The 24,116-nt window shown below is 32.8% G+C and overlaps 1 protein-coding gene across 5 annotated transcripts in view; it reads right to left on the bottom strand.

Annotated features, from left to right (window-relative positions):
- The window catches only part of crb (crumbs), a 37,773-nt gene that overhangs the window by 11,234 nt on the left and 2,423 nt on the right, over nucleotides 1-24,116 (bottom strand). Inside the window, exons 2-10 of one of the 5 annotated variants that reach the window (XM_065354571.1) lie at nucleotides 11,278-11,669; nucleotides 8,251-8,440; nucleotides 6,843-6,962; nucleotides 6,540-6,629; nucleotides 5,189-5,317; nucleotides 4,641-4,807; nucleotides 4,266-4,440; nucleotides 4,039-4,149; nucleotides 2,307-2,387 (exon numbers count right to left, since the gene is read on the bottom strand). In XM_065354571.1, coding sequence (XP_065210643.1) covers nucleotides 2,307-2,387; nucleotides 4,039-4,149; nucleotides 4,266-4,440; nucleotides 4,641-4,807; nucleotides 5,189-5,317; nucleotides 6,540-6,629; nucleotides 6,843-6,962; nucleotides 8,251-8,440; nucleotides 11,278-11,667 — 1,453 coding nt within the window. In that variant the 5' untranslated portion in view covers nucleotides 11,668-11,669. Of the gene's footprint in view, nucleotides 1-2,306; nucleotides 2,388-4,038; nucleotides 4,150-4,265; nucleotides 4,441-4,640; nucleotides 4,808-5,188; nucleotides 5,318-6,539; nucleotides 6,630-6,842; nucleotides 6,963-8,250; nucleotides 8,441-11,277; nucleotides 11,670-24,116 lie in introns of those variants that run through there. The other 4 variants (XM_065354572.1, XM_065354573.1, XM_065354574.1 and 1 more) reach the window with 4 other exon arrangements.

Here is a 24,116-nt window from a genome sequence, read left to right as displayed (position 1 = left end):
CACATCAGTTTAAGTTGATTTCAATTTTAGGAAAATTCAACGCCTCAGCAAAACGTAATCATTTTAATACTACAAAGTTGAATTACATATGTAAGTCTAAAATCTACCATATTTCAAATAGATACGGTAGGTAGGGTATTTGAACTGAAAAATCCATGTCATATAAGTTGAGTTCATCAAAACGTAAATGAATTCGAAGTTTTATAGATTGAAAAAGGTGTACTGCAAATTTGAGACAAAAAAATCACCCACTCTGTAATATTTCAGACTTGGGATATATTTTGACCTCGGATCATGAATCGATTTTCTATTGTCCTCGACGAGGTCGTAAAGACACCAAGGACAAAAAATTTGTGCAATTTAAAAATAAAGAGCGGCCCTCGGCTTTTTGAGAAGAGGAAAGGGGAATTAGATGCTTACAATGATATTTTATTCATTGTATTAGGGGTCTGCAACAGAATAATACGAAACTTTCGTCAATTTCTGTAAAGTGTTTCAAATAAAAATTCCGATAAACGCTCTATTGAAACTATTATGCTGGGCATGCATAACATATTTTAAATTTTCCACTCGTATGATCATGAAAAAAGCATCAATTCAAAATTTCGAAACAAAAATTTAAAATGAAAAAAAAATGAACAATTTCAACAGCTTTTTCTGCTTTTTAAATACTTGAAAAAAAAACTAAAAATCTGGCCATTTTATTAGTAATTTGAAAATTCTCTCTTTTTTCAAGATACAGATATGCTAAATCATTCAATAGGTAATTCTGAAATCAACGATTCAAATATGATTCCTTTCTCATCTATCGATTTAGTAGGTACACCATAAATTCAAAACCTCCAAAGAGTGATGAACTCCAACACATCCGGAATAAGATCCATGATGATAATACCAACCATTTAGTAAACAAAAATGCATAGAACGTGCTCAAATGGTGAAAAGTTTTTATCACAGGTCAAAATGTTCACCGTTATTAAAACCAATTTGTTCCTCAACCTAACGAAAGCACTTCAACGTTCACTTCCTATCTAGAACGTGTCAACCGTATTTAAATGTACCAGAAGGATATCATCTCATGTATGACAAAGAATTTGATGCAAACTTTCAATAATAGGTACTATTCCTAAATCCTTCAAAGAACATTGTTATTTTTTTTTTTTTTTGCAAATAAAAGCCACATACATTTAGTAATCACGTAATTTATCCGGTTAACCTTATTGTATGTATTCGAAGATTACTAATTATAATTCAGAATTCGTTTCAAGTATACACCACATATCGTACAATCATATGCATACTCGTATAAGGCAGAAACCTTAGTTAATCTTTAAATCAACAAATTTATCACTTTTAAAAATTTTTTTAAAAATTGAAAGTTATCAATTACGTAATACCTATTACAAAAAATATCGAATAAAATTTGATTTCGCGCCACTTTGCCAAAATAATTTCCTAGTTGAACATTAATGCAAAGAAATCACATGTATTCTACTCTAACGATGAAAAAAAAACACGATACGGTGCAATATTCCACAAAAAAAGCAATTTCCCAAGGAAATAAGCATTCTTATTGTAATCACATCCATGAAAAATTCACGGACGGGTGAGCAACTGAGCATGCAAGTTACACGCTTTAGAAAAAAATGTCTTTTTGGCACATCATAAAAACTAGGCAGGTAATCTTTTTTAGATTATTTTCGCCATTACACCGCATCCTTTATAAATAAGTAAATGAGAAAATGAAGCGATGTCATTGCATTTTATCTCAAATGAACAATCGTTTGCGTGTTTAGGAAACAATTTGAAGGGGGGGGGGGGGATAGCTAATGACTTTTCTTTAGCTGTACGCACCATAAATATAAAATTGTTGATAAGTTTTGTAATTTATGTAAGTACCAAATTTTGATTAAAAAATTCTCACATAAATGAAAATAACATTTTAAATTGTTACCGGGGTCTTAACGATTAGGGAATAAATGAATTTCATTTTCAATGTGCAAGCAGTATCATTTATGTACAGTATTATACCATGTACCTATTAATAAAAATCAGTAAATTTCATTGCTACAAAAAAGTATTTTTGATATTTCAAATAGTTCGATTAAATTGGAACCAATATCTAATTGAGCACGCAACTCAATTCAGTTCTAGGTGAAAAATCAAATCTTTCCCTTGATTTCGAAATATTTCATCTTTCAATTTCTATAAATATCCAATCAATCGAGCCGAAAATATATTATTGCAGTAATGTTTCCTAAAAAGTAAAAAACGTGACATTCGAGAATTAGCCAATAAAAACTTACCATCGGAATTCAAACAATGTCCATGTACACAAGCGCTTGGTTTGCGTTTGCATTCGTCAACATCTTCTTCACAAAATCCACCTGATATTAAAATCACAAGAAGCATTAAAATTACACTTTTACAAAAAATCACGTGCAAAACACATAATAATAAGTTAGTTATTGCAACACAACCACGTAACACCATGACATTTACATTTTTTAATAACAACTATATCGAAACATATACTTTATACACGCGACGTATAACACAAATTTGAATTTAGAAAAAAAAAAAAAATTGAGACGAGAGAGAAACGAGAATCACATAGGTAATTAACGGACAGGCGAATGTGCTTTAAATGAGTATTATATTCGGAACGAAGGTACCGAAGTACAATGTTTTATGCACTAGCTCAGTACACAGATTAAACGATTCGAAATACACGTCCATGCGATGACTTCTGACTTGATTTACGCGAACTCAGGTAAAAAAAAAAATGATAGAGAGAGGGAAAATAATCGTGATCTTATTCGAGCGATAAGCATGGAAATAATATTCACGGCGGGTATGATCGGAATTTAATTCTGTTGCATTGTAAATAAATTTAAATATCTATGCGTCACTAGAATCGAATGTTTAATTTTTTTCAAGTTACTCATCAGCCCATATAACTTTCAACATATTTTATTTTCAATTTTTGAATATCCAATCAACTTTCTAAAATGTTCCAGAGGATTTTCAATATCACATGGATCTGTGGTAGTGTAGAAAAATCACAAATTTACCCAAATATCTTGCTTTCCAATTTGTTAAGAAATTTTGAAAAAATTCAACTTTTGCAAAAGTCAAAAATTTAATCTTGTGACATTGGAGCAAATTTTTTTATTGAGTTATTACTTGGGTAAGTACTGTCAGCACAGGAAACACTCGATGCAGACATAGAATAGAGAATGTCCAAAATGAAGTAGGTAAAATAAATTTTCGAAAGCGACACCTTCTCTCCTTATAATTATTTTTTTCACACCAGAATGGTTAATCATCCCAGCCCCAAGTAACGAACTCAACGATTACAGACTCGGTTAAACATCCGAAAGTCATGGAAATGTACTCAGCGTTTCCAAAAACTGCTTTCATTTTGAATTTTGAAATCCCCGCTCTTTTTTTAGTGTAGCAGGCATGCAGGACGATGAGTTCAATGAAGAGATCTGGATGAAATGGAAAACTGGTTCAGAACATTATTTTACGAGATGACCATTACTTCAGTAGGAAAGATTCTATAACGGATTTTTTTAATGGATTTTTGAGGGGTTACAAAACTTGGAAAACAAAACTTTAGCTTCGTTTTCTGATTTTTTATAAATTTTTGAAAATTTCAGATACTCAATTTGTAATTTTTTATTCAAAATGTTTTTTTTGTTTTTTTTTCAAAATTGATATTCTTCAATTGAAGTACCTATTCAAAACTGAACAAATTCGTTACTTATTTAACATCGATTCATCAAAAACCAAATTTCACTATTTTCAGTCAACCTGAAATCTCCAACAATGGAGAAAAAGTTTAAACCGAAAACGTAAAACTATTTCAAATAAAACAATAAAAAATAGAAGATTTTAGTCCACATAAATTTTTCATCACGAAATTTAAAAAAAATATTTAAAATGATAATTTTTGAATAGTCGCGATTTCTTCAAATTTCACAAACAAGACTAAAGTAAAAAGCAAATGTACGTCCAAATAATTCAATTCACCTGTATATTCCGGGGGACAGTTACACTTATAACCCTCAGGGGTACTGATGCAAGTTCCATTATGCTGGCAAGGCGGCTGACACTCGCTGATCGGATTTTGGCATAATTTTCCTGAATAAAATCAAACATAAAGTAGTTTTTCATCTAATCGTACAAATGAATAAATCTCATTCATAAAAAAAAAAACAACAAAAAATGCACACTCTATCCAACGAAAACGTTCTTACCGCTTCCATCGTACGAGCAGCTCGATAAAAATGAAGACAGACTCAAAAAACAAGCGTCTTTATTAACGCAAAGATGCGAAGAGATACGATTCTGTACCCTATTATCGTTATCATTAACGTGCTTGTGTTTGGCTTGGCATTCACGAAAAACGCTCGACAACACCGACACCATAAACTGCACCAACACCAATATAAACATAGTACATACATCAAGTGCAAAAAATCTCAATACCTAAAAAAGCTCCATAAATTAAAAGTTTAAATACACAGTGTTAGTGATTAATAATAATAAAAAAAATCATACAGATACATTAGAAAGAAAGTAGGTACCTCGTGAATTAGGCGGACAAAACAATTATAAGTACACAAACTTACGCCATCGAATTCGGTGGTGACGCTTTGAAATAATTTTTGAAGCTCGATATTGCGACAGCAAGCATTATACATGCAAGATATCACAGAATTGCCGTACGAATAATGAGCAACGCCTTTGTGAAATGACAAGCAGAAGCAAAATTTCGCGTTTTTAGAAATCAAAATTTCTTTATAGGCAATCCATTTGAAAATATGCAGCATGCAAACATAATTAGTTCGTTGTGTTAGCGAAAAAAAAAAAATTGAAAGCGACAAAAATTAAATTTACAACATAAATACGAGCGATGATGAAGATAGTTATGTTTTTACGAATCGTGAAAAATGAAAGCTATTACGTTAAAAATAATAGGTAAGAAAACAGTCTGAGAATGTTTCATTATTAATAGCATAACTCGATAAAAATAGGCTATAATGCGATTTATCAGTTGAAAAAAATAAATCATGAAAAATGGCGTAATAAGCTGACTTTTCATTTTCATTACATTCTTATCGAATTGTAAACCTGTAATTAAACAAATATGCGATAAAAATTGTAAATTTCTGTTTACCTGTAAAACCTGGTGGACATGTGCAGTTGAAATATGAATCAGCCGCAGAACTCGAAGGATTACAGATGCCACCATTCTTACATGGAGAACTTGCGCAAATTGGTACTTCAGTACAATTTGGATATGAACCTGCAAAATCCAATAAAATTTTAAATTTTGTAACATTTAACTCAGATTTTCAAAGAGTAAAAAAAACACGTTGATCATTATGCAAATCTAGAGGTGGAAATACAAAAAAATAAATAGATGCGTTGAACGAAACCACCAAAATATTTTTTTTAAATATCCACAAGTCTCCTTCCTCACCCCTCCTCACCAAACGGAATGGATTTAAATTATGATAAAGTCTTCGATGTAAATGATCACATCATTTTTTTAAAACCATTTACCCACTTTATCATCTATTTGTTCACTTGCTGCATCTCAAGATCGTTTTGGTGTCTTTATTCGTTAAACCATCAAGGTGAGTGATGTACCTTGCGATAATAACAACAATAAGATTCTAACGGACGCATTCGATCGTTCTAAAGATCCATTTTTAATGGGATTTTTTTTGTTATTCAAATTGAGAAAATCTATCCATCAATGAAATATGTAACTATCGTATTCTCCCGCGAAAAAAATGTTGATAAATCGAACGATGTTGAAAAAGTGAAAAAATAAAATTTCATATTAAATTTACAAATTCAAAGAAGTAGGTAATTAGAAAACATTCGTAATGAGAAATTCATAATTAAGAAAGCATTGCTCCGATGTATGTGCATTTTTATCTAATGTTTTGCAGAGCAGTTGGATTTTTTCTGAAAAATTGTTTTTAGTGTCACAGAATACTCGAGTGTCAAATAAATTTTCACATTCACGCTCGACTGATCTACATGTATAAATTCATCTTTGACAGTGAATTTGGGAAAGTGCTGTTCATGAAAATTATTAAATTCATATTCAGGCAGCGTCACTGCATAACCATATCAAAATCGAAACAGCATTCAAAAATACTCCATCGTACCTGAAATTTCAGTTGTGGATTTTCATTTTTTGATTTTTTAAAATAAAATCAAAATTTAAAATAAATAAGGGTAGTTTGATCAAACAAATTTTTTTCCACCAAAAATAAACCGTTGAATTCTCAAAAATTCGTTGAAAATCGAAAAAAAAATTCAGTATTTGAAATGATTCCTAGTGCTGTATTCTCGAATGGCCTTTCGACTTCTCTATGACGGATTCAAAAATTTAATTTATTCATATCCTTCGTGAATTAACAAACGACGATTTCAATTAAAATTTGTACACTTGAATAATCACAGAGACGAAGTTGCACTGATGATGTTGATAATCATAAGATGATACAAACCTACAAATCCTGGCTTGCATACGCAGCGACCTTTTCCTATTTTATCTTCTTCACATCTTCCGACATCATCAGAGCACAAACATCCAGTACCTACAATAAAACCATAGTTAATTTTTCAGAACTTGCGAAAAAAAGAGTAATTTACAAATAAATAACGTTCCAGCATGAAACTGCCAACACCAAAACACACACATACATACATACATACATACACAAAGATACAAATGCCAATTCTATATATTCAAGTGATTACTCAGCATTTAAACACAAAACATATTATGTAGGTAAATGCAGTCCACATACCACTTTCTACATCGCAATCATTTCCGGGAATTTGATCATTACAAACGCATTCATGACCATCCGCATGCGAAATGCATATTTCATTTTCAGAACACGATTGATCGGCACAATAATCTGGGCCTGTAACATAACCGTATCATGCAATACGTTTTCAAGATGACAAACTCGACATGACATTTTAACATACGACATAAGGCTAATATACAATTTGAGTCGCCCTCGCCCTCCCCCCACCATCACTCACAAATTCATTCATGCTGGACAATCGTATTTTAAAATTCAAATAAAACGATGAAAAAATGATTTTTGTAATTAGGGGTTTTGTTTGTTTTCACTCGTAGCGAGGGTTACAAGAATTGCAAATTATACGTATAGAGCCTCTGCAAAAATTAAGATAGGCAGAATTTGAACATCACATGTATTTTAATACTGAAGTTCCCAAGAAAACAAGCAGGCTTGTAAAATAAGATAATTGTGCTGTCCTTATTTCATGACATGACAAATTCTACTAAAAAAGGCCATCATAAGAGACAATGATCCATTCACCAATAAACAAGCCACTATTGTAAATGGAGTACATTATTCAATAATTCATTTCACTCGTACTTTTTTATAATCATTTTATTGGAACTTCGGCCGTTTCCATGGCATCCCCCGCCCTCTCCGGCCAACCAATTTCACTCATACTCGTTTGTATATTGTGTGATTATGAACTAGAAGGCAACATTTTACTATGATTACCTATCGATGAGTTCGAAACGAGTTCGATTAGAGGCATGAGTAATAAAGGCAATTGCCCTAATACGTGCCCTAAAAGTACGTACATTTATAATACATACATATTTTACATACGTATTCGATTGACATGACTTCTAAAAAATTCAACCCTATCGTCGAAATTTCCGCACATTGATAGCATTGATCTAAAATTTTTCGTATTGTCTCATTTAGAATGAAATTTTGTCCAGTTTTATGAGCTGACTTTACTTCACATTTACCATGCAAGGGTCAACTCATGAAAAACTATCCATCAAAATTCATCACTTGTTAAAGCGTGAGCCGGGTCGGCCGGTGCCCACTTGAAATATATCACGAAAATAGTAGAGAAACAAACGACATCCACATAGGAAACTTCGGGTTCTACCAGCATGCGTATATAGGCAATTACAAATCATGCATTTCAGATAATTCTACGAGATCGATCTCGAACCAGCCTCAACATATAACGTAATTCATGCATGATATGAGCTAGAATAGTTCTTCATTATAAACACACAAAAAAAAATTATCCAGAAGAATTCTACTAGAATTTATGCACCTACTAGCTACATATAATTCTACAACATGCTCGTTTCTTTTTTTCTTCTAATTAATCAAATAACCGATTAAATACACGCGATATACTTACAAGAACCTGAAGGAAGTGGACAACCCTCTATCACGTTATACGCATCGTTTGACGTTAAATTCAACGGTACACCAGGTGTCTCTTGTATACATCCCAAAAAACCTTCTCCAACTGTCAATTTAGAACTTCTGTCAAAAATGTTTGTATCATGGGTAAGTAACTCCGCGTTATAAGTATAATTAGCCAATATCTGAAACAAGAACCAATAAATCAATGAATGTTTGAAAACAAACAAAATTTTTCATATTCATTATAAATGTAGGTAGTTATCGAGAAACTCGTTGATAATTTCCCTTCACTTTTGAGAAATTAATTATGCTAATTTTTTAACATAGTACAGACGATTTTTCCCTATTATACTATATGATTGTCTCTCAGACTCTCATTGAAGTTTTTAATACTGAAGTAAATTGGTAAAATTCATGACTTTGCCTCATATTTTCTTCAGTTCTCGGAAACATACCTAAGTAGATAGGTAATTATCTATCAATTGACTTGTGAAGGTCACATTTTAACATTACCTACCTATCTCATCTTCTCATACTTATTGTTAGTTTTATAATATTGCCTCCGAACATCTTTAACGAGGATATGTTTCGGAGCTGTACTGAGAGATCTGGGCTTTTGGGGTGTAGAAGTAGAAGAAAAAAATCCGTTGAGGCGATGGAGAAATGATAAAATCTATCATCGTTTCACAAAAATCATTCCTGTTCAATGAAATGTGTTGAAAGGGTTGACGAAACAAGGACTGTTCTAGGGGTGCAAGGAGCAACTAAGTTTTCTCAAATTACAACTTTTTCAGATATGTACCCTACATCAAATCGAATTTTCTCAGATCAAACACAGAGACAATCTCACACTTACACATTAATAAATTTTTATTTTTGGAGGGGAAGGGGAGAGAGTGGATTTTCGATAAAATCGTAACAACTTTGCTGAGTTTATACACATTTTTCCTACATTTTTTTTTTGCATACTGATTCAAAATTTCATTTTCGAAAAAATTTGTAAATATCTGTTCTATTGTGATACTGAAATAATGTTTTCAAACAATCCTACTCGAAACAAACCATGAAAAAAAATTTATTCGATCATAATTTTTTACAAAATTTCTGCAAGGATCTTGATACTATGGTGTCTTATAAAAAATCGGGCATTATCGCCACGGGTGCATTTCCTACATTATCTCAGTGTTTTCCTTTATTTTACACTTATAGCTACCTATCTTATTGCATTATTATACTTTATCCGTCAAGCTACGCAAATGTCATTATGATTATTAACTCGTTCGGAAAATTCTCGCAAAATACTGAATTGTCATTCTTGCGTTAGTTTGGCATAAAATAACGCTCGTTCTACATTTAAAATTAACGTCGTTTTTTCTCTACTTCGTCGACACAAGTCGTAACACTATACAATACACAATATTTTCTGCGTTCAACACGTTGTAATACTTTCTACTACTATATATTTAACTAAAAAAATGTACTACGTATCACCTGTGTCCAGTTTAAATCCATGTTGTTTTAATTAAAGAAAACTTTTCGCTAAAAATTTATTACGTTAGACGACCGCCAGATGAGTAAAATAACGGAAAACTTTCGCCACATTGGTCGGATTTTTCAAACAGTTATTCGCCATAGTGTATAAGAATCTTACAATCGCAGAATTTTTAAAAAATAATATACCTTGGAGAATATATATCTGCAGCTCGATTGCATGTACCTCTAGGTGTGTATAGGCTATTACCTCATCTATGTTCATATTTCCGAAATTAATTAAAATTTTCAAATCAGCATTAGTAGTTCCTATGTATAAAATTTCTCACATTTATCTGCAAATTACTCAACACGAAACAAAGCCTTTTCATACCTAAGCATTAAGCCAACTTTCACGTATACTTAACGGCAAATATGTACTATTTCCACCATTTTTTTTTTCTATATAGCAGAATTATCAGCAGCGTAATATAAATTTACGAGTATATATATCGGTCTAAAATAAACAATTAGAAATAAACCGTTGCTATTTTAACGCGAGATTTGCATAATTAACCATTAATAAAAAGTATTGTTGAAAAAAGGCTATTCAGATGGTTAGGTTAGGTTACACGATACGAACAATAAGGAAGTTATCAACAATATTATTTAACAAAAACCTTCAATTTACGGACGTGAATTTGGTAGTAGATGCGGGTTATCGATATCGCAAATATTCATCAAATTCGTGATAATTTTTCCAACACGAAAAATAAAACACCTATCCGCGAGTAATTCTTTCTAGATTTCTACGAAGTAACCAGACCCCAGACCTAAAAAATTCAGTAACATGATCAACTAAAACTACCCATGAATGATGTTTGGGTATCGATCAAATATTTTTGTAATTTTTCTCAATAATCAATGTAATCAGATTCTAGTTTTGTCATTTTCAATATTTATTCAAAATTTGTTTTATGGCTCATTCTAAGTGGGTATAGATATTTACGGACGTTTGAATAAATTACCAAAAAAAAAAAAAAAAAAAATTAAAAGCGGTTAGCAACCTACCTGGTGTTTAATATGTAAAAAATTTAAACTATCCGTTTCAGGGAGAGCAGAGCTTCGAGTTTTTAAAGTAAGGTCATTTTCAAAAAAAAAGTGGAAATTTGCTTTTCTATTTTGGGTTTTATATACTTAGTAAATTAGTTTATTTTTTGATGATGGAAACGTAATTTGAGTTCTGACCATACCACAAAAAATAAATTTTCATGAAAATTCTAATCCTATTCTCGACTTTGAAAAAAAAAGGAGGGTATCACTAATCTTTTAGCATCATTCATTCTTCAGCTCTTATCAGCTAAAAGGTCACCGTGGGAATCTAGCATGGAGACTCTACCACTCCTCAATTAAAATCTCATCATATTGAATGAATAGTGTCACCTTCGCCACCTTCTCCTTTCCATCTTAAAAAAGTACGTTTTCTATTTCTACTTATTTTAAACAAGTAAAATTAAGCAAATATATATAAATTTTTTTAGATACTAACTTGTTGTTCTTCATTCGTTGATAAAATAATTTCGTTGGATTTCAGGGACAAATTGAACGAATGCCACTTATTATCTAAAAATTTTCCAGTAATTTTTGATTCGTAAGATCTACTTGAGTATTGAACAGAGAGCAATAGAGATTCTGGCGTCACTTCTAATGAGATCTTATTCTTGATGAATGATGAGGAACTTTGAACGAATAGCGGACCACCATAACACGATCGGAAATTGAATCCTATTTGATTATTGCTTAAACTTATAGGATTTAATCGCAGATAGGAAGTTTTATTGAAAAACGCTTCCCGGTCTTTGGTAAATTGTGCCTGAGGTACGCCATCCAGCAGTTTGATCAAGCAAAACAACAACAATGCCACCGTTAAGTATGACATGTCTGCAACAGAAAAAAAAAAGGAATTCGTATTAATATTACATATTTCGTAAAGTCATCGAATAATTACTTAATGGTCGATTATTATCAAGCGTTTAGAACAAAACATACAAGGTGCATATAATAAAAATCCATTATGGCTAAATATTTTCGTTTAAAGTATCAAGAGTGAAAAAGATCATATCATTAAAAACAAAAACCGCATTCTCCAGGAATCAATATTAATGAATGAATTCGCACGATGATACTCGAGTTATTTGAACTTATACGCGTAACGTTATATTCCGCGTCAAGAAGAGAAGTGCATTTTGTATGTATTTAACAACTCACTCGATAATTATTTGGTTTTGTCTCATTCCGTTTAAGCATATTAAACGTACTTCCTCAATTAATATCCCCACACATTGTTCATAACATCACCAGACGTACATTCGGATGAATGTAAAAATTACACAAATTTACACATTTCGAGATATTCTCACCAGTCAGTCACACAGCCAGACGTATCACATCACATTACTCATCTTCTCTCATTCGTAAAAATATTTTTAACGAGGTTTGAGTTTTGCACAATCGAAATGAGTTAAAATATTTTATCCTAATCACTCGGACTACTACACCTTGATGACTTGAGTATACAAATGGCGCGGCGACCGGAAAATAACGCACGTTTTTCAAACCAATGATAAAGCGCTCAACGAGGTCAACGATATCGAAAAGAACCGGTTAAAAACAATAGCATAGTTACCAATAACGACGAATAAAAGAATATACTATGTCAAAATCATCAAGGTGCGAGGAAGAGACTTCGCCAAATTATATAATTAGGTGGCTCTTTCCTAATGTTTATTTCAATTCGTCTTCATTCCTGCTCTGCATTTTCTTCATCACGTTTTTAGCAAACGTTACAGTAACCGAAATGTATTCTCAAAAAGTAACTAGGTATGATAGAATATCGATTACGAGTTAATCTGAACATTTTAGATCGTGCAATATTGTGAAAATTTCAAAATTACAATTCGTGAATTTTTTCCGCAATAAGGAAACTCTAGATAGGTATTCCTTCTTGAAATAACAGGTTTTAATCAAAATTTATTTTGCTAGGAATCTAATAAAATTTGAAAAATCTGAGTGAAAATATGTACATTAAAATTCATAACTGACTGAAACACACACCTCCTTTCCCTCGAAAGTGATTCACAACGTTTACATATTCATTATCAAGCAATTCATTTCCAGACTATTTTTTGCTTATGTTCTACATAATTTCAAGGTGTCTAACAACATTTCCATGAAAAAAGCAGGACTTTAGGAAAGACATTTTTCAAACACTTTACGACTTCTTTATCATTCTTTTGCTTTTTTAATAGACATGTACATATTTTACACGGATTTTGGCAGATTTAAAATTCACAAAAATCTGCTGAGATACGTATGTAGTCGAAGAGTGAAGACGTTTAAGGTTTTGAAAGTTGATGAATGTAATCTAAAAAATGTTTAAAAAAGAGATTTTTAAAAAAAGTCCAAAATGTTGATTCTCGAAAATCTACCAAAATCCATGTTAAAAAAACACATCTATTGTGTCTTTGGCATTAATGACGGATGGCAGCAGTTTGAGTGCATGACTCATTAAAGCAATGGTTTTGTATTCAGAACCTTGTCCTCAGATTTTGAAACTAATTATAGGAAGCTGTTCCTTACGGTATAAAACACCACTGATACAATCTTCAAATCGCTAGCGTCAGTTCACCGTCACCTCCAACCCCTAAAACAGGCTGAAATTGCAATTTAAGTTTGAAATTTCTATTTTGTGTCAGTCTCCAACACAATTTTTTCAAACGTATCTTCTAAGCAAAACGCGTTTTTATACCTTTTTAACCATATTTTTGGTAAGTTCTTTCAGAGGTGCAATTATGAAAAAAAAAAAATAGGATGTATATTATGTATCTTACCTAACAATAAGGGAACCTTGTCAACTCGTCGCCTCCGATTTAACTGAAATTTGGCTCACTGAAAGTTCATGTTACCCATACCACACCACACCTCAGAACCAAATTTTTAGCTGCCTAAAAATGGCTGCAATAGCCTATCAACTGAGAAAGTTTTCATAAAAATGGTAAACCAGGAAATGAAAATCTTAAATTTGATTTGAATATTAAAGTCGACCTCTCGAATTGAGTACGTAATTGCAACCATTTTCGAGACGATCTGAAGTCTCCAGCAGAAGTTAGTTTTTCTCTAGCAAACTGGAATCGCTCCAGAAATTGCTGCAAACAACTTCGGCGGCTGAAAATTTGGTTAATGAGATATCGTGGATAATATGAACTTTCAGTGAGCTCAATTTCAGCCAAATCAAAGGTGACGAGATGACAAGGTTCTCTTACAGGCGACAGGTCTTCGAAAATCCAAAAAAATCATTGGTCAATTCAAGTGGAAAAATTTTTCTCTTAAAATACGACCCACTACCATACAATATCATCAATTCTAGTTCGGATGAAATTCGTCAATTTTTTCTATGTACATTTTATACTTTTTATTTAAAAAATTGAATCGCCCCATTTTGAGAACGCCTGAACCCCTCTGAGTGATTCACACAGCCAAAATCCATGCCTGGACTAATATTTATCGCAAGTTCAAAGAAATTCGGAATCTTCGATTTTTTTAAAGCTATGACGAGTGCATTTACCCAAAAAATCAAAGAGTCTTTTTTCCTCTTGGCTTTGCAATTTCGTAAAATCAAAACCAATTTGTACAATTTTTGATGCCAAAATTTACGTATTTCGCCTCATCATGTGATTTTATGCGTAGATTTAAAATGTTCACTTCGGTATAAAAAGGAAAAAGAATCCTGACGCCCAACATCCCTGAGAACGAACACAATAAATCTGAGGAGCTGATTAATGATGTCACGGACATTATTTTCACAATCTACGTATTTTTAAAATTTAGGAACACGAATTATTAAAAAAAAAACCACGACGAAAAATTATCGGATAAAGTTGGCGTTGAACTATTAAAGTAATAAAAGTAGGTACTTAGGTCTAGGTATATCAACACCATGATCCAGGCCCACGAGACAACCATCTTAGAACGGAAAAATCTCATGAATCTAACACGAATTCTGAGCCATTTAAAATACGACGAATTTATTATAATCACGAACAATGTATACACAACAGATATATACGAGTTATTTGAAATATATTATAATATCCTACAATGATCGGCAAATAAAGATTAAAATACCCGGTACGGTCAACAATGATTACGAATAATATTCGTGAACGTAAAAATAATTACGCTCTCATGCCGACGATTACGACAGATTTATTAGCGATTCAACAGTTACACGATTAATTTGTACAAAGTACATAGCTGCTGTGTACTGTATTGTTACGTTCTTTTAATTCTAAGTACAAATGGAATGAATGTAAAATAGGCACATTCGTAAAACAAAACGTAAAATCTGGGTGATTGAGATCGAGATACAACAGCTGAGTAATATCCATTCCGTACTACAAACCACCTTTACTTACACTGGCCACCAACCCATCAAGTGCGAGCATACCCTGATAGGATTGCGTAATGCGTTCGAAATACTTGGATGAGAACTGAGAGACTTGGAGAAGCAGCCGCGTTAAATGCCTACAGCAGTTTTACATCAGCAATCAGTAATCACTACACAGCAGTTGTTATTTTCAATGTCGTCTCTATGCAGTCTAATGAAAGCTTCGATCGAACCAACTAAATTATACTTGGAAAAAATTCAAAGAATTTCTAGTGAAACTTTTCTCATTCGTATATCATCTAAGTTGAGATGAAAATTATGAATCCATGCTATCCGCCTCCATTTCAATTCTAATGCAAAATTATCATCGAACTTCATTGTTAAAATTGTACCGAATTTGTGTGGAAATCTAGAAATAACAAAGTATGCGAGATACCCTTTGGCGAAAATGAGATAATTTTCGCTTTCGGTCAAGTTTCACATTCATCGGCCTTTTTTTTTTTTTTTTTTAGCGATTTGCGTGTTAAGTCAAACGCGTGTTTCGGATCTTGGGCCACCAACAAATTCATTCTTGATGAACTGAAAAAATATCCCCCTCGCACCAGAGGAATTACCACAGAACAGACATCACTTATACTTAGATAAAAAAAAAACATTCTTTCGCAATCGTGACAGGTAGGTAAGTCTTTTTCATTCTACGGAAATCATCAACCTTCAACTTTGATTTTACTTCATCACCGGATACCAAGGAAATTATATCAAAACGCCCAAGATACTTATATGTATCTTCAACTCTGAGTCAAAGGCATCGTACCTACTACCTAGTTATTGTTAATCGTGTAGGATACGGTAAATGTAGGTACCTACACATGTGTATTGGGAAGTCAAAACTACGTAACGTACAGTCAGCAATACATCGCAAGGTGAACATTTCCCACTCATTTTTGGTATCACTGCAGGTATCGTAATTACACGAGCAACTCAAACACGATGGTAACAGCCTCGTGTAATTAATGCAAATTACCTTTAAAAGACCAGATTTAGTTACCGTACGACAGGAAGTAAATAAAAGATATTTCTGTTCAATTTAAATCAAATTCAAAGACGTTTATTCACACACAGACCCACGCTTTCGCGAGTTCGTTAACCAAATACAAACATGCAATTCTTAAATGGCAGTCATTTCGACAATCATCGGCGAATAAAATAATGCATCTTGCCGACTGTGTACGTGAGTGTTTTTTTGGCACGAAAAAGTAGATACTTATTTATTGATATATATGTATTATTGAGTAGTACGTATTCGCAATACAAATAATACGTACGAATCGATGAAAAATTGCAGTAATATATCATTTTAATAATAGACAAATGAACAGCAATAGGCATCGATTTTGCATGAGTTCGTTCACCCCTATTATTTTGACATCTAACATTATTTTAGTTCTACTGTTCAACTTTTCACAGATTGTGTTATCAAAGGTCGGTCGCACAATTTTATTTCTCGTCAGCACTTTTTTATTCGCATCCTAACAAGACAATCGTCTCAGTTGACATAAATTTTAGAACCCAATAAAAAGGAAATTAAAAGGGGACCCCAAACCAAAATACACCACCAGCAAAAACCCTCAGGTGCTGAAATTCATTTTTAGATTTTTGGAGAATTTTCATAATTTCAAATTTGGGGGCGTAAGACGTTTGCGAACCACCCTATTGTTATTATTGGTCTTTTGTTGCATTGATTAATGATCTAAAAGTGAGACATTTGCGAACCAACGAGATTCAAATTAAAAATGATCTCCGAGCGAACGAATGATTCATATTGAAGCCAATTGTAAGATATTTGCGAACCAATGCTTATCAACCAGTTAGGTGTGAACATGTCAACACCTTTTTGGCTTAAAAATAAAACATCACCTAATAACTCACTTTGCTCAGTGGTCCAGGAAACACCCCCTCCCCCAATAGCTAAAATTCAATATCTCTGAATGGTTTTTCAAAGCTTTGCGTAACTTATACGAATGTTTAAAGGGCCATTTTAAAACGAAGATAGTAATTGCAGAGTGACCTAAAAGTGCAAATTTTTTCCCCTCAAAAATGAGACGACCCTGTCATGTGGAAGGAAAATATGATATTTGAAGCTATCTTGAGGAGTGGAATGGGTAAATCACCATGCACAAATAGGTATCTACTTGGAGAAAATGAAGTTTGAAAAAATAAAATAAAAATTGTAGACACTTTGAACTGCTTGTAGGTATCTCAAAAATCAAATTTTGCAGTTAGGTCACTTTACAGATGCTATTGACAATAAAAATCACAGTGGTGAGGGAAATGAAAATTAGGAATTTGAATCCTATAGCGTGTAATGGAACTCGAAATTCGGGCCAGGAATGAAAGTCTCGCAGAGGCATTCTTAGACCTGAAAATTTGCATGAAAAATTCCTTCGGAGCATTTGTAGAGCCAAGATTTGGGTGCTTTTCAGATGAAATTTTTGGATCGCCATCTTACCCTTTTTACTCTTCAAATGGAGCGAAATTGAAATATGATACTTAGGTATTCTACTTCTCTTATCATATTTACGCAAAAGGACAACAGAGTGGTTCGCAAAAGTCCTACTTCTGGGGTTTGGTTCGCAAATGGATACATTTTGAATTAGAATGCATGAGCATAATGATTCTTTTTCTTCGCCATCTCTATCCTATTGTGGTTCGCAAACGGGTTGCTTTTCGGCTGTCAATTCTCCTATTCATGGTTCGCAAACGGGAACCGGCCCAAATTTGGCCCGTTTGTCATTTATTAAGAAAAATCAAAATTCGATCAAACTAACATTTTAAAGACTAAAATTTTGTGTTCACTTTGTTTTCACCCCCCCCCCCCACGAATCGATTGGTGATGGTTTTGAGCAGTTCTGAGGCCTCCAGCGGATTTTCGTATTCGCCTTGAAATCCAGCACCTATGAACTCGGATTGACTCTATTTGTGACTATTTCGATGATTTAGGAATACGTATACGAGTATTTTCAAAATATTTTGGTACCAGTTCAAATTCATATACAATGCATTTTTCAGTTTTTTCAAAGTAGGCACCTAATCGCAGGTTAAATTTTAAATCTGGACCGACATAAAAATGATTTTGAAAAAATTGACCAAACTAGACCGAAAGGGACACAATACAGAGTTGCGCATAAGTCAGTATTCCGATTTTCACGTTTAGTTTTTCGTAAATAAATCAAAAACTAAGCATCCTAGAAAAAAACTAATGACATTATGTCGATTGGAAATTTAATTCTCTACAATTTTCCTCGACTTCATTTTTCCGTAGAGTGCTTTTTTCCGCCTCCAGACCGATTTTTATGAAACAGTTTGTGAATTTTTGAAATACTTTTGAAAAATCAGTCTGGAGGCGGAAAAAAGCACTATACGGAAAAATGAAGTCGAGGAAAATTGTAGAGAATTAAATTTCCAATCGACGTAATACGTAATGTCATTAGTTTTTTTCTAGGATGCTTAGTTTTTGATTTATTTACGAAAAACTTCGGAATACTGACTTATGCGCCACTCTGTATATCAAATCCGAGCCCTATTTACAGCATTTTTTTTCGAAAAATGGAGAATCCGAAAATCCGCTGAAGGCTTCAGAACGGTTCGAAACCATCAGTAATCTACTTGGGAGGTCAGAATTAAAATAAAAATCGAATTTCAGATTTTTTTCGTCTACGCGTTCGCGACAAAATTATTTCGAAAATATGTTCCTATAAATCGATCGAAATAATCACAAACATGGTACTACTAAATCCACGTTCATATACGAGTAGGTGCTAAATTAAATTTTTTAAGAACATTTTTTTAAAACTACAGGAGAAACCAAACCATCACCAACCGACTAGGGAGATGAAAAATATGATATAAACCAAATTTTAGCCTTTTACATCAATTGGATCAAATTTTGATTAGTTATTGTCATGAAAAATGAGCCAAAAAATTTTCAGAAATTCGTCGAAAACTGAAAAATTGAATTTTCTGCATCTAAAATCTTCGTTGGTAGTCTATTTTGGTGTCCTCTTTCAATTCTCCTTCGTCCGGTTCAAATATTTTTGTCTTGGTTGAAATGCTTTCTCTGTTACTTTTTTTTTTCAAAATCGATTTTTCGGCAAAAATAATAATAATAAAAGGAACCAAATCTGTAAAAACTTGAAAATGAAAAAAATACCATTTTCACACAATTTTCATTAAATTTTCACACATTATTCAAGTCTTTAAATAGTAAGTATAGTCCTGAAAAACTCTCGAAGTCGATATTGTTACGCTTCGAAAATGAGTAGGTAACACGATTGACAGTTTATAATGAACCGAAATTATCCACAGATACTCCACCAGATGTTACTTTTTAGCCTTTTGGTCGTATTATTGAACAAAGGAAATCTTTTTATAGCAGGTGGAAAATTACACGAACGTGATATACAATGAAAAAGGAAACGTTCAATTTACCTACCTACAGACCTACACCTATACTCGTGTTTTCAAACATTCTTATTTCGACCACATGTTTTTAAAAACATTACACTCATATATCCCTACTAATTTTTCGATCATTACCTGGGGTTCACTTTGCTTGAATTTTTGAAAAATCGCGTTTGGCTGTGGTGTGACACGCCTCTCAACTGACTTCAAGTCTGGCATCAATAATTTCAAATTGAAATATCATTGAAAATAACAACTCTCCATACATCAGCATATAACACAACGCTATATGCTATCGATAATGTCCCAGCCAACCAGCCACGCAAATTAGATAAATCGCAAATATTGCAAAATACGAGCATAAGCTTGACATTGAATTTAATGAACGTAGGTACGAGTAATTTTATATTTAATTTTGTTCCATGCAACTGCATAGTATTACCTACACAGTACACAATAAGTAACAGTCTTCGCTTTACGTACAACATCCGCTGAAAAGAATAAGAAAATCTACTGCTGGTTAAATTCTGCAAACAGCTTACTGAGCGAAACTGCCCATGTCGATGTCGTTCGCGTAACTTATTCGACGAAAAATACTTTACCTATTACTACAAGATGTAGGTTATAATTCAACGCTATAAAATACGTTTACGTATATGTATTTGAAATACCGCTCAATTTTTTAAACGCGAATCATTAAATCATGGTTCACAAAAATCGCAACAAACTGGTCATATACGTTCCACCTGAATCATCGCTTCATGCATTCAGTATCATCGACGAATTCCGTTACAACCTCATCAGTGGTAAACCGGCAAAAACCCTGGTTAAATATGACCAAATGTTCGCAACTTGATTCAATTTTCCATTATTCCAACTGATCTATTGAGCAGACTATACGATTCTCCGCCAGACGAAGCGGTTTTCTCCCCTTCAAGTCATTTTTTATGCACAGTTTAAATCTGAGGTGAAGGAAAGTGTCCTAAGGGGAGATGTAATTTTTTCAAACGGTTGATAGGGAGGAGAGTGGCTCAAATTTTTCTCAAATAGATGATATGTAGAAATTTCAAACGAAAATCAATCACGTTACGAATTTTGGTACAAATATACATATTTCACTGCTACAGCATGCGTCCCTTTTCCTTCCTCGCCCAAAGCAAATCATCACTGATCTCCTGACATTCTGGTAAAATTCACGTTCGACGTTACAATTCCTCATTTCACACGTGGTTACGAACAGAATCATGATCTTGTTTGAATGATTGATCATCTCGTTCAACAATATTGCCAAACCGATCACACGAACGTCGAACGTGCTTACTAATTGGCCATTATTATATGGTAGGTATATGGTGATACATGACACATTCGCTTTCTACTCAATTTTATTCGAAGAAAAAAAATGAAAATTCTTACGTAATTTCTCACTCTCGTTACTCGTCTCTGAACAATTTGCACTCGGGTACCAATGTTTACCAATAAATCTAGAATACTATTAGCAAATCGAATTTATATTTCTCCGTTAACAGCACAAACGTTGAACTGTATCGAAATTACAGTTCATTATAATCGCGATGATACTCGGGTACACTTGGCAACTGAATTAAACCATTCGGTGAAGCGTTTAAACGTAATTAAAAACCATAAAACTGAGCATTTCCAATCCGTTGTTTTTCCAATAATTAATCCTATATTAAAACAGCGAATACCGTGAACATTACGCTGCAGAGTGCAGATGATGAGCATGCGATCAACACTAATGAAAATATTATCGTTGAACTTTCCATAAAGCATTATCGCATTTCAAATTTCATTGTACTCCCCGAAACATTTAATTGGAACATTCACGTACGGGTACATTTTACAGCCTTCAGTGATAAGCAACAGGTTCGGTTGATAAATAAAATAAAAAACTTACTAATTAAATGTACCTAAACGTCGCGTGGTCCTGTTAAATCTGTCCTCTTTTTTCTCAACAGATAAAAAAAAATCTTTCGAACTATCGAGGCGTATTTCTCACCAATAATTTCATCCAGTTTGCATTCGAAGGACGCGTAAGTACATATAGTATGTATTTGAAAGATATGGGAAATTTTGGCACTATTTTTTAGCTATATACGGTGCATTAATCATCAGTGAGAAGTACAAACGTAATGGCAGTGGAATGTGGCTATGAAACAAAACTACTCGTAAATTGAATTCTCCGAAGGAAAGGGAAGCCTAGGTAATAGGTATACTACGAATATACAACAATGAAAAATAAGTATACAGATTACAGACAGACTACAGACTACAGACCACGGACAAGTTCTTGTATACCTACTCCGGATGTTATTTTTTCAAGTATCTTTTTTAAATAATAGACTTTTACCTGATCAGTTTCTATTCTAAAGGACTCCAACTGATTTGTGCACATTGGAGCAAAAAATCCCTCGTTGTGATGTTTTTTCAAATAAGTTGAAGGTATGAGAAAAAACACACACAAAATGGAGATGAAAAAGATGATGATTTTCTAATGTGTGTGAGTAGGTAAGCATTACACTCAATGTCTAAAATCGATAACAACGTATTAGTAATTCTGAGTGGTGAAAAAAGTATGAGTTATGCTCAGGTTCACATCACCCATATTATAAATTCATAATAAAAATATTTTGAAAATTAAAACCTCAATTTTTAAAAAAATGAGCTTCATTTTGAATGGGGTTTTCTGAAAATTACTTGTACTCTCGAAAATGATGTTTGCACGAAAACAAACCTTGTATGGGTTTTGCCGATGAAAAAAATAAATAAAAATACACCCTTTTTGAATTTTAAGATACGAAATTTAGTTGAAAACTGCAATTTTTACAAATCGTTCATTATTAAAAAAAAATATTTTTCAATATGGATGAAATTTGTATATCACAGCAAGCAAAAGTGTAGAGTATGTTGAAAAAGAAGATAAATTCTAAAAATCAGATTCCAAAAATAAATTTAGGAAACACTTGGAATTGGTTTTCATTGAACATTCAAGCTCAGGGTGTCTACTAAATCCAAAAAACAAAATTTCGTACCTTTTTCGTACTTTTATCGTATTTTTTTCATACACTATATTTTTAATAGTTAGATATACTTTGTAGGCTCATTGGAGGGAAGGGGTGTATCATGTCATTTCGGCTACAAAAATCAAATTTTTAACGTTCTGAGCAGTGTGGTCTGGGTCGTCGAGAGCCGATGCGAGCCCATAACGAATACATATAATTTGGCCTATAGAAGTTTTTTGAGAGGGGGAGGGGTTTTGACTGAAAATTTGTCAACAGAAGTAGGGAAAAACTGCCCATTTTGCTGATTGATATCATATTTAATAAAACTTACAAAAATGTTCATTTTCTGTTTTGAATTTTTGGTGGCCCAAAAGGGATTTTTCTTCAATTTTAAAAGAAGAAAAAAATTGGCCTGAGCAAAGCAAGGGTGAAAGTTTTTGAAAATTTGATTTCAAAAGACTTGAAAACGAGACTTTGAAAAAAAAAGAGGAAAGGCCCGAGCGGGGCGAGGGCAAAAACTTTGGAAAATTCGTATTTCGAACGAACTACAAAAAAACAATGTTTTTTAGAGACAAGGAGTTCGTTTTTTGGTTTATAAAATTTTAGAATTGGAAAGATGTTTTTAGGATGTTAATTTTGATAAGAAAAAAGTCAGAGAACAGGTCAAAGTGAAAGCGAAAACTATTGAAAAATTGTATTTCGGGAAGTAGGTAAGCGAGAATTTCCTTTTTTACTTTGAAACTTTAAAAATTAAATACCTACCTGGTACCTACTCTGTTGACGATTTTTTTAAAAGAATTTCAATTTTGAAAAAGAGAAGAAAACAATCCCAAGCTAAGCGAGGGCAAACGCTTTAGAAAATTGTAGTTCGAAAATCAGAACGATATCAATTTTAAATGTAAGAATTTTTTTTTCTTATCTCAATTTTTTTCAATTTTATCAATGGGTTTTTGAAATTGTAAGCGAGAAAAAAGCACGCCAAAGCTTTTCTACATTTATTTTGTAGTTTCAAGAAGCGAAACATTATTTTAATGTGAAAAATCCAGTTTTTCCACCAATGACATTATAAAAAATTTATTTAAAACTAACTAACTACTTTCCAAACACAATGAATAATTTGAGAAACTATAGAAAACAATAATTTAGCCCGAGCGAAGCGAGGGCAAAAGCTTTCGAAAAAAATAAAAATTTTGAGGATACATTATGGTAATTTTGTCGGCAAATTAACATTTAAATCCTTTCAAAATTTCGTACGTTTTTTCATACTTTTTTGGGTCATTTTCCGATTTCGTACCTTTTTCGGACTGTAGACACTCTGAAGCTGAACCTTCACTTTTGGAGATTCTACTTCAATTTTTCTAAATTTCAAATCAGTATTGTGTCATTCATTTCATAGCACTTTTGTAATCTTCCAGCCTCCAATTCGAAAATGATACAATTTTCGATTTTTTTCATATG

Source organism: Planococcus citri, chromosome 3 (assembly GCF_950023065.1).
Source record: "Planococcus citri chromosome 3, ihPlaCitr1.1, whole genome shotgun sequence".
NCBI lineage: Eukaryota > Metazoa > Arthropoda > Insecta > Hemiptera > Pseudococcidae > Planococcus > Planococcus citri.
This window is presented reverse-complemented; position numbering and strand designations above follow the sequence as displayed.